At 39.3% G+C, this 16,326-nt stretch overlaps 1 protein-coding gene across 11 annotated transcripts in view; it reads right to left on the bottom strand.

The window, feature by feature from the left end:
- Positions 1-5,764: 5,764 nt before the first annotated feature.
- SLC1A2 (solute carrier family 1 member 2) overlaps positions 5,765-16,326 on the bottom strand; it is a 103,456-nt gene continuing 92,894 nt past the window's right edge. For 8 of the 11 annotated variants that reach the window (XM_072863808.1, XM_072863813.1, XM_072863803.1 and 5 more), the window contains one exon: positions 5,765-15,051. In XM_072863808.1, the coding sequence (XP_072719909.1) occupies positions 14,977-15,051 (75 nt within the window). In that variant the 3' untranslated portion in view covers positions 5,765-14,976. Of the gene's footprint in view, positions 15,052-15,956; positions 16,028-16,326 lie in introns of all 11 variants that reach the window. The other 3 variants (XR_012042918.1, XM_072863806.1, XM_072863805.1) reach the window with 3 other exon arrangements.

Raw genomic sequence — 16,326 nt, forward strand, 5'->3', positions numbered from 1 at the left:
ACAACATCAGTTCCAAAATTACATTTCTGCACAATATTTTTCACATGATAGGGATGTCTTTTGTGTGTCCTTTGTCAACAAGAACAGCCTCTGTACTAAGTAGTTTGAAGCATGTTGCCTGGAATATTATTAGGAGACCAAGTGTCTCTTTAGCACATAGAAACAATGCTGGGCAGGGACAGAGGTCAGTATATCATCCTGGTTAGGGCTGGTCCTAACTACCCTTTCTGTACATGAAGGAAAGGAATTAAATCCTCTGACAACTGTGTTCTGCCTCAGCATACACAGATGCCAGGATATTTTGTAAGTCAGCAGTTAATGGGTTTGTTTTATGCTATATTAGGCCATTAGCCAATAATTATTTCATAGCCTTATTAAAAAATTCAAGGTTCTGACTTTTCTGGTTGCAAAAGATTTGATTAGCCAAATACAAACCCTTGGGTAACCACAGGTACTGACTAGTTTTTCCTCTGTGGAAGGAAAAAGGACAAAAAGGTGGCAGGAAAAGCGCTGCACTGGGCAGTTCTTTGGAGTGCAGTTCCAGCTGTGTGGGAGTGGGTGTCAAAACTCTGGTTCCTTACAGGGGGCAAGAATTGTGCAAAGTTGTTTTGGGGGTGGGAGCTCCAGGGGATTAGGGTTGGAGGGAGGACGCAGGCACTGGGAGAGGAAGTAAAGGGAGAATGAAATTTCTGTGCTACTATTGGGAAAGTCCCTTCAACACCCCCAGGACTTTGGCACTTGAATGTTTCACAGCTCCGAGAAGGAAAAAAGAATTGGCCCTTTCCTGTGAACCCCCCACCTCCAAGTCACCCTCTACATTCACCACCTCATTTGCAAACCGATTTTTTTTTCCCCCCGGTAGCTTATTTCTTGTTATTACTATGCCATGCTGTATGTGGCATCCACCAACACCATGCTGAGAGCAAGCAGCTGTGACAATGAGAAATGACAGGCAAAGCACAAATTTAGCAAAGATGAGTAACAGTTTCTTTTGTACAGCACAAAGACTGTACTTTTTGTCTTCCCTGTCTCACCCATTTGGACTAAGGTTAGCAACGGCAAGATTTCGAGAACATTTCTGTTCTTGCTCATCTTCCTGTTTTTAAAGTACCAGACTTCCACGGATCTTCACATAGGTCAAATATGCTGCTGCACAGTTTTTTTAAAAGTTGAAATTGAAGAAGCGAATCCATCATCAAAGGACCCCCCCTGACGTCAAGGGAGCTGATTATTGTTAAATTGCAAGTAAAGCAGAGGCAGTGAAAGCTTTACATATGCTTTAAACACAGCCTTCTTTCAGTTTTGTCTGGATGGTTCCAGCAAGCAGTAGAAAGGTTTTGCCTGAACGACAGCTTCAAGGAGTCTCAAACTTTCTATTAAAACTTCTTACTCCACAGGCAAAAGGGTTTTGGATGAACAAGTGGATGGGTGAAACCCATTTTCATACATTCTCTGCCACACAAATCTGTGCATTGAAAGCTGATGTGAACATCATTAGTTTTGTGTTTTCTTTCAGAAAAAAAAGAAAAATATTAAAATGATGAAGTTTAGCATCAAAACAAGTTCATAAAGACTGTCAAATGAGAAGATGACTATTTTTTGTTTTCAGAAATAGACATAGTTTTATCTAGTTTTAATATCCCAGATAGAAGATCTAGCTGTGCAAAATTATGGGGTTTTTTTGGAAGATTCACCATGCCTATGACATAATATAGGTTTCCCTTTGTACTAAAATGAAATTCTTACAGGTAATTTATTTTCCATTGGAAAAAATGTCTGTGTAAATTTACAGTAAAATAGTATTTGTCAAGTCAAATTTAAATGCATCTATCAGAAAACTCTCAAGCATTTTTTAGAATCTTAGGGAAAAGTTTCACTTTGAAATACCCACCTAACTCAGACTTTAGCTCAACAGCAGCTTTCTTCTGGTGCTGACGCTGAGGCAAGAGGCTGCCTTGTAAGCGGTGCCAAAGGCACAGCTGAAGTTAGGGGCGTGTGGACTGGCAGTGGGAAATCAGCATATGGCTCATAGGCAGTGGAGGCTCTGTACATCAAACAGGTTCCAGGTCTGCTGAGTTAGTCCCAAAGTCCTTCAAACTCCCAGAGCAACCCAGGACAGAGGAGGATGCCATAAGGCATTTTCCACCTCTTCTCCAGAGGCTGTAAGTTTTGTACCTGGCATCTGAAAGCCTTGCCTCAGGCAATCATGTTAGGGTGGGGTCAGCTTTAATGCCCATATGCTAGTCCAATGTTGCAGTGTATAAATGGTTTGGTTACAGCAGAGTTTTAGCTTTAAATCTAAATTTACTTGCAGTCATTGGTGTATATCTAGCTTCTGGCACCGCATACTCAAAAGGCCTTTTTTTTTTCCTAGCTTAATCTGAAAAAAAAAGATCATTTTCAGTGACCACATTTTCCTTGCATGAATTGAGACTCCATGCTTTCATTTTACCCAGAACAAACAGTAATAAACTGGGTATGTTTTGCCTCATGATTGGATGTTAAGTCTGAGTTTATATTCAACACTTTTTATCAGCCTGCTCTCTTTAATAACAAGCATCTGGTTCAGGGCTGCTGCTGCAAATTGCTAGCAGCACCCTTAACCATAGCTAGCTCAGAGAGACAAATTTCAGACAAACTCAGGATGAGTTTTTCTAAGATGGGCCTGTCATAGCTGAGCCCTGTATGCAAGACAGTGATCTCAGCTGACAACAGCACAACAAGGGAGAGAAAAGTCTTCCTGTGAGTGCTCTGGACTACAACTGTCAATGATACAAGTCTCACAGCAAATCTCTAGAAAAAGTATGTTGGGTTCATTTTACTTATCGAATCTACAAATGATTCACTGGTTTGGCTTTGTTCAAGCACTGGCAATGTATGTCTAATACTGCCTGTCTATCTGTACCCTAGTGTGCAAGTACATGGGGTTTGTTTTACTGTAAAACTGTTCTACAATCATCCACTCAAGCATGTTTTGTTTTGCACCAGTAGGTCATCTGATTCACCAGTGGAGACAAGTTTATAGTTATCAGGTACTTCCCTGCAGTTCTTTTGTGGTTCATTTTCTACTTAATGTTTAAAGAAACATTAAAGAAACATTCATCAAGCAAAAGTCTGAAATGAACTGTAGGTAAGGATGCCTGTTTGTTCAGCTAGTGACTTAAAAACCAAACTTACCCTTTGTTCAAGAAGCATGACTTCCCCCCCCCTGCAGAGGACAGGTATAAAGCCTACCTGTCAGTTACATGCCAGTCAAAAATAGGAGAAACCTGGTTCAGAGACAGCTCAGAGGGTCAGCTTGCTGCTGATTAACTGCAAAGGTCTGGGTCTTCCTCAGGGAGCCTTTTTAGAGCAATCTTCATTCATATGGAGAAGTACCTTCAAAAATCATTGCTAAACATAAGCTAACAAAGCTTATTTGATCCTGGCAATTTAGGTAATACTGGTAACCTAGGTGAAACAGTGGAATGAATTTTGAGTGAATTTCCTAGCCCGGTCCCTCTTCTTTCCCCTTCACAGAGTTGGGAGTCAGCTGTCTTTTCCCACTTGCACATCTCCACAACACAATTTCTCAAGTGGTGTCCATCGACCACAGGAGAGCGATCCATGGAGCACCTTCGGGCACCCCAGTAAGAAAACAATCAAATGGAGGTAGATCAGTCTTACAAACGACTGCGGGAAAGGGAAGTATATTTTTAGTTCAGTAACGAGTGAGAATGAATAGCACAACACTGTGAAAGACAGACCCTAGGTTGCTTTTCTAAATACTTGCCCTTGTACTACAGAAGCACCATAAACAGTGTGAGGCCTCCTTCCTCTGGATCCCATCCCTGCGAGTTTCCGTGGGTGGCAGTCAGCTTTGTAATTTATCTGTCTACGCAGACACGTTTTGCTTATCGCCACAGAACCTGCCTGCCTTGGTAATGCCGCCATGACCACAAGACCTGATCTTGCATGCAATCTAGTTTCCTTCCTGTGCCAGCTGTAGCAGAAGAGTGCTTTCGTTGCATGCTGTCCACATGAGACAGCAGACAGCCGCCTGCTGAGGCTGTGAAGCCACCTCAGCTTTGTGCGCCTGCACAGGGCTCTGCACAGCTCAGGGGAGCTTTGGCAGCGCAGTGGGACTAAACCCTGCTGGGGTATTTGTACATTCTTGCAGTATAAGTACTTGCTGCAAATAACTCTTGCTAGCCCAACTGAGTGTCATTTTTAATGTTGTTTTCCTCCTAAAGCACTGTAAGCTGGGGCCACCTGTTTCTTTCATATCCTTGTCCTGTTTACATGTACTACTGCATGTACTAAAGGAGACCATTTAAGGTTTAGCAGCCCTGAAATGTTCTCTTGGTTTTTCTTTCATGCCTGAGGGGGGACATAGAAATATCTCTTAATATGGGTCAATGATTCATGACTCACTGTCTTTTATAGCACCTTATAGCAGGTGCTTTCCTGCAGAGAGGGACACATTCTAGAAAAAAAGACACTCCTGAAATAATCTTTTTCTCTAAGGCTGAGGACATGGAGAAAGAGGGGTACCCAAGGGGCTTGCAAGGGCTTAGCTTTTAGGGTATGTATTTTCAAAAGGGACAACTTCATATAATTGTAGGATTGGCTCCTGTATCGGTTGTTTTTTTTAGGTCATTCTCGCAGAAACATTGCTTTGAAAAAAGCAACAAACACAGGTCACAGCGTTGAGCCTTTCATTTCAAACTTTTTGGCATGATGTGTAACAAAAGAATAACCACCTTTTATGGAAGGAATTTGAACATAAACAGTGCACATAGAATATGTGAGTGATGGGGAATCCTGAGCACAACAAACTTCAGGAGGGAATTTTACGTCAGCAGCATGAATTTATTAACAACGCTTGTTGATGAGGCCAGATCAAGATGTTTCTGCCTCTGGCAGAAAGCAGCAACATGGTACAGAAGTGGCAGCAGATAGTCAGGGCCTCCGATTTATCTTTTGCCCAAAGATCTTCCTAGCGCCGCATTAGGATTTGGTTCGTTACTGACTCAGAGGGCAGACCGCCAGCTGAAGTGCTGCCAAAGCCACTTCCTGCCATGCCTGGATTTTCTTTGGAAAATCCTCAAGTGGATGCTGGTCTGGGTTAGATTAGTAAGAAGTAAGCCCAGGGTTGTGCAGACTGTTCAACCTCACAACCTGGGTTTCGGTTGTGTCTTGATCACACAATGGTAGTTACACTATTTCTGTAATGCATGCTACTCTGAGCATAAATGTTGGTGCTTTCTCTCCATACTTAGCAACTGCCAGTCCTCTGGGCCATGGTTCACTCCATGAGCATGTCTTAATTCATGTATTAAATAGAGCTGATTTCTTTACAAAGTGGTCCAGGGGTTCATCTACAGGCTTTATTTATTATTTTTTTTAGAAAGGCTATGAGGAATTTTTAGCAGCCAGGGGAGGGAAGTTTCTAAAGCAACTGCAGCCATTGCATTGTGTCCTCCTACTCTTCTAACATCTCTTCCCACTTCTCTAGACTTAATTCCCAAGAACTGTAGTTAGTGCATCCTGGCCTTGTGGCAAACGAGCTCAGTTGCAGCTGGCACCCTGGAATATCTGGAGGATACAGTGAGATTTCTAACACTTTGGCAAAGTCACTTAACACTTTGGCCATCTTCTACCCTGCCTGCAGTTCTCAGAACAGGCAGCCTCTCACATCAGACTGCTTTATCTAAACTCCTACCTAAAGCATTCCCGTATTGAGCCCAGGCTGACATTAAAACTCACAGATATAAGACATGAAAATTATGAATCAACATTTATTTATGATATGTTCACAAGAGGTACAACACTTAGTGAAATATTATATTCACGACTATTTCCAGTATAGAAAGAATGTCTAGTTTGTTTTATACATGAAAGTTACAGAAATCAGTTCACACCGTAAGAAAGCATTAAAAGCAAACGACTACCGATCATTGTAAGGAGGAAAGGATCTGAACTACAAAAATAGACTCAGTCTAGGAGGCATTCCAACTACAATATACAAGAACAGAGCCCAGAGTTGGGAGAAATTTTACCATCTGCATTCATTAGTTTTTAAACAAACTGTGCTATTGATACTGTACAGAATGTAATTTCAAAATCTGGGGAACTTTTTGAGTATAAGGAAAAGACCAACCTTATCCCTCTTCCTTTTTATCCTTTTTATGTGAAACATTTCAAAACATTCCAGCTCATGCCTGGTCATTTTTAAGAGGGAGCAAGGGATGATGAATAGGCAGTGCACAGTACTGTAGCATGCAATTCATACTGAAGCATCGTAATGGGACTCACCAAGCAGGATACTTCCTGTGCTTTGGGGCCTGATCTTGATCTCTTTCCGCTTACAGGGGATGATTATATTTATGAGATCCAGGCCCAGGGTATCTAGGAACAAACCAGCTTCTTCTTGCTGTCTCAAGCTCTTTCAGAACCACCTTCAGGTTTTGCCCCAGAAAGCTCTAATTTTCTCACAGATCTGAACTGTAGCCCTGATTTCAGAAGATTTTTGCCACTGACTATATAGTTCATATGTCTGTTTTATAATCAGACATCATACTTTTTGTAAATAACAGATCTGTACAACAACCAGAGTAGCTCAAGAAGCATTTAGCTTTGCATTTAATTTCCAATAACTATCAATATCCTTTTTTAACAATGAAAGAAACAGTGCACCTTTGCCCATGAGTGTATTCATCTTTCTCAGAGACTGTTCCTGCCAAGGGGATGAAGCAGAGCTTCCTACTTTGATTTCTTGGGCACTCTGGAGAGAACCAGCAGCTCCCTGCTGCCTGCAGCCTTGCCAGTCACAGCTGTGTGACTGCACTTGCTTTGCTGGTGTCTGTGGTCAAGGAGGAACTGGAAGTGACTCAGAGGGATCCTGCGATGCCGTGACATGACTAAGGGCTGAATGATGCACACTGCACAAAGAGTCAAAAGAAGCCAGGGCATCCAGCGGGGAATGCAGTTAGATGGATTTCCCCTTATTCATTGTGCCAATTTAAACAGTGACTTACTGTTTAAATAAGCTGTAAAAAGAGTAAAGATAAATGATGATAAAGAGTCCCAACATTTCAAGCAACTAAGAAGAAAACAAAACAGAAACTAACCATTCTAGGTGAACATTAATTCTTAATGTCACAACAACTGCATTCACAAAGCAGCAAATCTATTCTGGGATCACTTTCACTCACTGCCAGGGAGGTACACACATGCAGGTACTAACATGTACCACACTGGTTAGATAGCTGAAAACTAAAAATAACATATTTACAATAAGTTTGCTGCATACATGATTCTGAATGTTATCAGAACAGGATACTCCATAATAGACAGATAAAGCAGTCACTAAGCTGTGGAACCTAATCAGTTGAATGGCCAAAAGGAAACAAATCCAGATGCAAATGAAAAACAGAAAGTAGAACAAAATTTTAAAAGACAGTCTAATTTTCTACTATGGCTCAATACACAGAAACCAATTAAATTAAATTAAAGCACTGCCATGCATACTGTATACACCATTTCACTGAAATTACATGTTGATAGCTACATTATCTACACTAAGTGCAGAGAGGCACTCGACATCATGCTTCAACAAAATGTCAAAACTGGTATCAAGGTTTTACAGCTATTAGTAACTCAGCACTATTCTACCTGGAGTTCCTATTAAGATAATACCTGGTACATCTGATTTAAAATACAAGAAAGAGATTAAAATACAAGAAAGAGATTAAAATACAAGGGTATATCAACACACTTCTTACATGTGTATCTAGTAGAAATTTAGTCTCCAAAACCTCAGCAGAATAATGTGGCCCCATAGATTTCTGAATAGTTGAAGAGACACTGTGTCCCAGTCACACTGGGACAGCACTACTTGCTATTCAATGTTTTCTTTGTTTTGAATCACAGTCAAAGAGCTAGTAGGCCATTAAAGATTTTTTTAGGATATAATTGTTATGAATATTTATATTAGTTTATTTTTATTCCTCTAAAAACAGTTCCTTGTTAATTAAATAGAAATTATTATAGCCACAGCCTTAATGCCAACAGGTATTTGCCTAATGGGAACAGATGACCATAACAGAGAAGCAACTCTCGCTTGTCCCGGTCAAAAAATATAGTGGTTGTTCTCTTTAAAATACATAAGAAAGCAGGAGGTATTTGTACAGATACTACCCAACTACATTGGTCCCAAGGTGGTTCTGTTGGTCCCTTTTCAAGAAGGCAAAGGTAGGTGGCCAAATCGTGAACTCTTTCCACAGGCTGAACTCATATACACTATTGTAGCAAGATGGACTGGGTACCTAATAACATATATTTTGTCTATCCAGATCTCCAGTTTTCTATAAACTGTATTCTGAGTCAGTCAATTATACATGATCAGATCCTAAGAAAGAACTGCAGGATTTGGCAAAGATAACACCAGGAAAAATGACAAAAATTAGGGACAATTGCCCAAGACAGTCAATCTAGAAGACTGTTCAGATTATTATAACATTGTTCCATAATGAACTGCAGCATTTAAGGACATCTTGAAATTCCTATTTGCTTCTTGCATTTTGTGCTTTGTTTATAATTTATCACTAAACGTAACACAAAAATATTTCATTGATCCTAACTGTTATAAGAAAACTGGTTTTGTTCTGAGGTACAGATCACCTTTAAAAGATTATCCCCCTACCTCATACGGTCATATAGAAAATATTATAAGAAAATATTAGTGTGTCTGTAAATTACAGTTACTAGGAAATTTAGTTCAGTCTACACTGTAGTTTCCAGAGAACAAGTACAAACCCCCAAAACCTGTATTAATAACTAAATCAGTATTGAGCATATAATATTTAACAATGTAAACACACATGCATCTTTTTCTCATGCAATCTACAAGCTAGAGTTCACACCAGATCACAGGAAATGGGATATATAAGAAAGGAACAGGATATGTTGGATGGAAGTGTATGCAGTTATCTTTAAGAAGGAAGGACAACCTGTAGTACACAAGAACTCACAAGCCCATACAAAATACTAAAATGGAAATGCTATAATCTACAATACTGACTGCAAAATCAATTTGTAAACACAGTTTGCATACAGTCCTTGAAAAACTGTAGAAAAAAATAGAAAAATGATCCCTGCAAACTATACTATTTATGTACAAAGCAATATTACAGGTACCAGACAATCCAGGTTGTGTGATGCTGCCCATGACAGTTTCCCTTTGTGTAATGGTGTGCGCCACAGAGCATCATTAAAAACAATTGCAGGACTCCTGAATTTTGAAAAATCAGACTAGAAGGATTAGACACTCTGGCATCCATCAGCATTGGCTCTGCAGCAGAATGTAGTTAGAACTGAAAGAGGATCAACTGGTTGGGTGAAATGAGAAATGTCACAAGTCTTCTTGCCTCCCCAAATCCTGCATTAGCCTCTTGGTTATTTCTGTCCTGCACTAGTAGAGACCTACTCAGTGGCTCAGTCATATGCTCTAGTTTTTTTCAGCGTTTGGAGTCTGGGTCTTCCATAAGACTCATAGTTGCAACTGCACAATCACCTTATCCGTTAGGATTTGTATCAACCCGGTAGTGGCAAGTCACCAGGTTTTCCCTGAGCAGGGGAAGATGACTCTGGGATGGTTTTGCACATGTGAGGGATGGTCCCTCAGAGCCTTGTGCCAGGGAGCCCATTCATACAAGAAGTAAAAGAATTACCAGCGCCTGGGCATCAGCAGCAGTTTGACTCATTCATAGCAGCAGATTTCAATTTAACATCAAATATGATCAGGAGGAAAAAATGAGGGAGGCACCCATTGTACAGTCTGTACCCAAGCACTATTGCTGGGGACTACACTGGGAGTCCTGCCTTAGGTGTGCGGAACTGCAGAGTCTGTGCTTTGTCTGAGGACCACGGAGAGACACAGCCTTGCTGTGTATGTGGGAAGAAAGATCAATGACTTTGGAAAGAATATGCACTAAATACTAAATACTAAAGTTGTTTCAAGTAAATTGTGAGCAAGAACATAATACTTCAAAAAATAACATGGCGAAGCGGAACAATTTGTTTACGGTGGACTGCCTTCTTTGACACTTCAGTATTGCGATTCCTTTTTTTTTTTTTTTTGCAGTACTTGAAGCTACACTCTAGATATCATTATTCAGACAAAGGAAATTGCATAAATATTTTTCCTTCAAAATCATCAATATAATTGGAGAGAAGAGAGAAGCACTCATCTTCCCAAGAGTGCTTTCTGCTGGGAACAGGAGCTTCTACATAGTTTTATATGGTGAATTATAGCTGAGGTGAATTGTCCCAATGGACTATACACCAATCATAATAACTAATGTGAAAAATATCTTAATCGTGGCCTTAGAAGTCACAGTAATAAAACCAAGGATAGTCTTCTGGCTCATAACAGAATAATATTACAGTACATCTTTATAAATTGCCTTTATTTATCCTTCTGTAAATTAATTCAAATGCAGCAATAAAAATAGATGAATGGAACTTAATGAAATGAGAAACAGTTATACCTTTACATATCCACAGGATTCTTCTTCTGAGCCCGGTACTAAAGCTCAGAGCCTTTTTAAAGACAATTACAGAAGTGAATGTCAGAGGTGAGGTTTAATACTGCCTATGGTTTTGGGGATTTGTGTGATTGCTGCTGTGTTGCTACAACAAGGCTGCAACAACACAAGTGAAGGCAAGGAAGCAAAGAAAATCCAGGCAGTTGCCAGAATAAATTTGTTCAAAGTCTCTTGCTGCAGCTTCTCAGATGAACAGTCTGCTCTTCTGCATATCTACTGCTGGAAAACTAATGACCTTGGGAGTGACGGACAACAAATCAGAAATCTATATTACTTGTATGTTTTAAAGTGGCACAAAGTTGGAATTCCATGTGCTTTGAAAAAGAAATGGAGATTTCTTTTTCCTTGAGCTGTATCTCAAGGAAGAAATGGAAAAACACATAATGATAGTGATCCTTATTTTTGTGCTGAGTTTTAAATTCATTGCTGGACTCGTAGCATAGAAACAATTAGGCAAAAAAGAACCATCTTGGCAGAAATCTTTTGGATGTGAGAATCAATGTCAATATAAATAGCAGACAAAGACTATTGCCTAGGATGGGATTGTGAAATGTCATAACTTAACAGAGACAGGAAGGGACTTGACCTTTCCTGGAAGCCTGTGACTCCCATAGATTTCAGTGGGGCTTTCACGTAGTGCGAGCATTGCAGGCACAGGTTTTACTACAGCAAACACAGTTTTTCAAAGACATTCTAAGTTGCTCACTGATTCAAATGCAAGGAGCACATCCCATAATACGGCTCAAATGCCTTATCCCCTACCTCTTTGAAGCACCGTCGTGTATAAGACCCACGCATGTTTCTTACAATGCTGGTGCAGCCTTTGTCTTCTAAGCAAAGCAATGAAGAAACAAATTCAGTAGCGAAGTGCTCCACCTGTTCTGTAGTTTTAATGTATCATGTGCTTTAGTTTCAACGAACAGATATTAAGAGAATGCCAACCTAGCTTCAGCAGTAAATGCATAAAGCAAGTGCGTAAGCATGTACTTAATTAAGCACACAATTAGCTGAGTCTATGCCTGGTCTAGACTTTTGCATGTGCCAGTGTGCTGTCAGCAATCCAAAGGTCAAAAGGTATCACAGTTGCACAGACAAGGGTGGGGGGAACTGACAGAGCAGCAAATGAGATGAATGTAGAAAAAAAATGTTAATTTGTTTAGGAACTACACAGAAAACAAATCACTTTCTACTGTGCTTTTCCTTTAACTTTGCCACCCCAGCACTGCGAACAAATACAAAAGATTTGCCAGATGCAAATTAATGCATCAACACTCAGTGAAACTAAAAAGAGACTGGCAAGTAACCAGCACTGCCTGCTGAAACATGAACCTTGTATTAGCTAAGGTGGCTGGTCCCTGGGTTATTTTCTGTTTATTTAGTTAAGTAGCAACTCAGCCTCATGTGGAATGAGCAAATTGAGAAATGCAAGCCAAGAGTGAGTTACATTTTCCCAGAGAAATAGAAAGCTTTTTGATGGTTAAACACACAGTGCCGTGCTGGAGTAACACTATATTAAATATTCAGTCAGGCTAAAAGCAGAGAGTATACCAAAACCAACATTTCTCCTTCTCCCACATCCACATTTAAATAAATACCATCGTAATTGTATTTTGAAACGTCCCTGACTTACTTTATCTACAGAATTACTACTTTTAAATCACAGTCTGCTATTCTAGTCCTATGAAAAGACCCAAATTTATTCTCCCTTCGCTATGGGTGGGTGGCAGTGGAGTTTCTCTACTCATTCCTTCCTCCCCTAGTCTCCATCCAAAGAAGCACTCTTCAAAGGACAATACGTCCCAAGTAGATAAGTGTAAGCACATTCTAAGTGTTCTCAATATATAATTTTGTGGAGCTGCTTAGTCACATGTTGCTGGCATTCCTATTTGCTTCCAACTGCTGAACAGTTTCAAATGACAGGTAAAAGTGTATGGACCAGTTTTCTGAAGCTACTTTCAAGGCAAGCAATCGGTGTGGCTGCTCCTAAGAAACTGCTACAGTGAAGAGGATGGAAAGTTATCTATTAATGGGTGAGCTGTGCCATGAAACAGCTCGAAAATGCTGGATATAAACCGGGGTAAACACTGTGTGTTATTCTTGGATATAACTACCACCCAAGTCACAGCAAATTTCACTTGATATAAGCCACCACCCTCAGCGTAGGGAGCATTTTAGAGTACCTACACACCATCCCAGGCACATTTCTGGCACATAACCCAGTGGTAAAAATGTCTTCGAATGCAAACTGGGAGAAGCAGCAGCTAGCTATAGGTTAACTCTGGATATGCCAATACCAATGCTGAAGAAACGAGAAGACAACCTGCCTGCCACTTCTCTGAATATCGTACAATTCCATCCCTCACAAAAAAAATCCATAAGATGTTTCAGGAGGCCTCTGGAAAAGGTCTCCACCTCTAATACATGTTAGAGGCCTACAGAATTCACAGTGGTTCAATATTTGTTAAATTATGTAGGCCATTTTGCTTAGGATTGTAGCCATAGCATGCAAGTGAGGACAAAAATACAATGGCAAGAAAAATATCCCATGACAACAAATGCTTAAATGAGGGATACTCTGACAATGGACTTGATCTTGCACATCATTAACCATGCAAGTAGCCTTGGCTGGCTCAGGTCTGTGTGCATTTTCAGAGATATTTATATGAATGCAGATGAGCAAAAGCAGATGATATTTATATTTTAATAGTTTCTACAGAGCCAAATACCACTCTACAGTTAACTGCATTATCCCTGTTTAAACCCATGACAGGTCTAAGCACAGACACTGAATGGCCTATTTCCGTAAATGTTTCAACTCTGTTTTCTGCCATTTTTAAGTTCACCATCTGCTTATATTCTGATTCATTCTGGGAAACTTTGAGAGCTCCCCCAAAAATTGCACAAAGCTTGTTCTGTGGGTAGAGCCTCTGAAGGCCACATGGCTCAGCTTTGCTATAGAACATTGCTAATAATGTAGTGGCATTCACCAGTGTCTTAAAATTGCTGATTATTAACAAGCACCTTTAAAAACACTTCACAGGGTGATTATTGTGACTGTAATTTCTTCTGACAGGATGAGTCAGCTATACTATCTTGACAAAACACCATCTCATTAATTCAGATGCCATGTGCTCTAAGAAACATTTCACTGACATTAGAGAGTTACATGAATTGTTACTCTGCAAGACAGAGAGAGAGAGAGAGATGTATATTCAATGTACTAGTCTAAATCCTGAAATTCTGGTTTATTCTTCATTCAGTCCTAACCCTGGCCAAATTCTATTAACCTTACATGGAATTTGACTTAGCAATGAATTCAGGATTTAGCCATTCTCTGAAACATGACATATACTTGAAAGATGGCTTTCACTGCATACCAAATGCGACTGATGATCACATTCAAAACGTCTCAGTTTCTTAGAGTAATGGGTTCAGAATTTGTTTATAGCTCATTATCAAGTACCCAATCATGATACCTGTGATCAATCTTAGTAGTACCTTACTTGAGTAGCCCCGTCCACATGAGGAATCCCTCTGACATCAGTGGAGCAGGGTGAATAGTAAGGTGCTACCTACTTTGATTAAGAATGGCGTAACTGAGCCCATGGTATTCTGTATTTTGTACATCAGGCATAGATTTACTGAAGGAACTACCACCTCTGCAATAATACTGCCTTGTATTATATGATGCATTGTGGTCACAAAGCAGCACAGCCCCATCATAAAATAAAGGCTGCACCTGCACATACAAATCTAAGGTCTTGTCTTGATGGTAAGTATTAGTTGTACTGATCTAACAAAATGTCTGGGATAATTTATTGACTTCTATACATTAATCTTGCCCCTGGATCTAAGTTCAGTTTAAAGTACAGCTAGGCACAGTGCTTGTTATTATTAAAACAAATAGAAATCTTTATGGACATTTTCAAAATATATTTTAGCCGTACAGTGCTAAATAGATCAGGTATGCCACAGGAGTCACCAAAACACTTGAAGGTTTATGTGGTTTTATGATTCTCTTGTATTTGTAACCCTGAGTCCCTGTAGTGAACCGTACTGGCACTTTGATCTTCTCATTTTGCAGCATTTACATTCTCTGTGTCTTGAATGAAAGGGGAGGCGGGTGAGAGCACATTGCACTGCATGGAGTATTCTCCAGCTGCATCATCCAAACAGTAACAAAAGGGAGACAGATGGTTATGCATCATTGCTTGGCAAAGACACTACAATGACTTGATGAGATCTTTGCTAAGTTTCAGTTAAGAAATTAAGTAAGCAGAAACTGTAGATGTTAAATAGAAAAAAGTGAAATCTTCTTTAATCTTGATATCTTTTGCCAGAAGATAGCTTCAGGGTTTATTAAAGATAGAGCTAGGAACCTCTTCCCTTAGTTGTCACGTTTCCAAGGCTCCTCCTCAACAACACGGAAGTCTGCAGATTTGCCATTGGTTGCCAGTGTTACCTGCAAGTAATTATCATCAACAACCGACTTAAAGGCCAAGGCACTTTCATAAGAAAATCCATGGGTTTTATATGGAAGATCATGACATTTACAGGAATTACATACACCATGTCTTATTATATATGTAAAATGTATTTATTCAGAATTCACAACACTCCCAAATAGTGAGACTCCTGTTCATTTATTATACTGACTAGAAAACATTAGCAGTAGAAAAAAAGTTCCATATTTTCTTAGCCTTTGCTGTAGTTTTTTTTTAATAAATATTTCAGATTCTACTCCTTTCTATCTCCTATAGATTTCTCTGGATTATTTCAAAAACAGATTACTTTTTTTTAATGTAGAAAGTCATATCTTTTCAGTGGAACTCCTTAGCAAAGCAGGGTAGCTGATGCAAGGACATGAAAAATATGCAAGGCCAGAATAATCACAGATGGGTATCTATAAAAACTCACCTATAATTACACCACCTTTAAAGAAATGGAGGAAAAGATATGCTGTGAAAGTGTTCATCATACCACTATTTCTAACAATGTAGTGAAAGATTTTGACTATAGTCAAACCAAAAATTCAATGCTATGTAATGCTATGTTTGTTTCACACAAAGTACAGAAAAACATCACTCTTGCCTGTAAAGATATGTGCTAAAATTTTTAGTTTTTAAGTATGGTAGAAGACCTATAGTGACCTACCAACTCACAGTGAACACTGGCCAGTACATTGCAACCCAGAAATCACTATAAATAAACCCATGCTTCAAGAAAGATAGCTCCAGTCAAATGACTTCAAAAATTTAAAAAACATAAAATGTCAATTTAACTTTATAAAAGTGATTGAGATCTTTATAATTGTGAGAGAACTCTTCATTTAATTCTAAATGGATGGCTCACTCTTTCCTAACTTACCTTGTAAGTTAACATCCTCAGCTTCAAATGAAAACTTAAAGACAGAGCTGAAATTCCCCATGCTGGATAAACTGGATGCATGGAAGCATTGGGACATGGAAACATGACAAAATGCACTGATTTTTTAAACATAGTCAAGCTTTTTCTTAATTGAAAAGGGGAAACATGCAAATACAGGAATGAACAGCTTATTCAGAAATGAAAATCACATAGAGTCATGTGAAATATGAAATAAAAAAATACAAAAATATCATGCAATAACAACCACTCTACCCCCATATAAAGGTAAACTACTTATTAAAAATATACATTGACCATGCAAAATTATAAACTACTAGCGTTATACATGGACTATATTACAGAAAGTAAG

The sequence above is a fragment of the Ciconia boyciana genome, chromosome 6 (genome assembly GCF_034638445.1).
Source record: "Ciconia boyciana chromosome 6, ASM3463844v1, whole genome shotgun sequence".
Taxonomy (NCBI): domain Eukaryota; kingdom Metazoa; phylum Chordata; class Aves; order Ciconiiformes; family Ciconiidae; genus Ciconia; species Ciconia boyciana.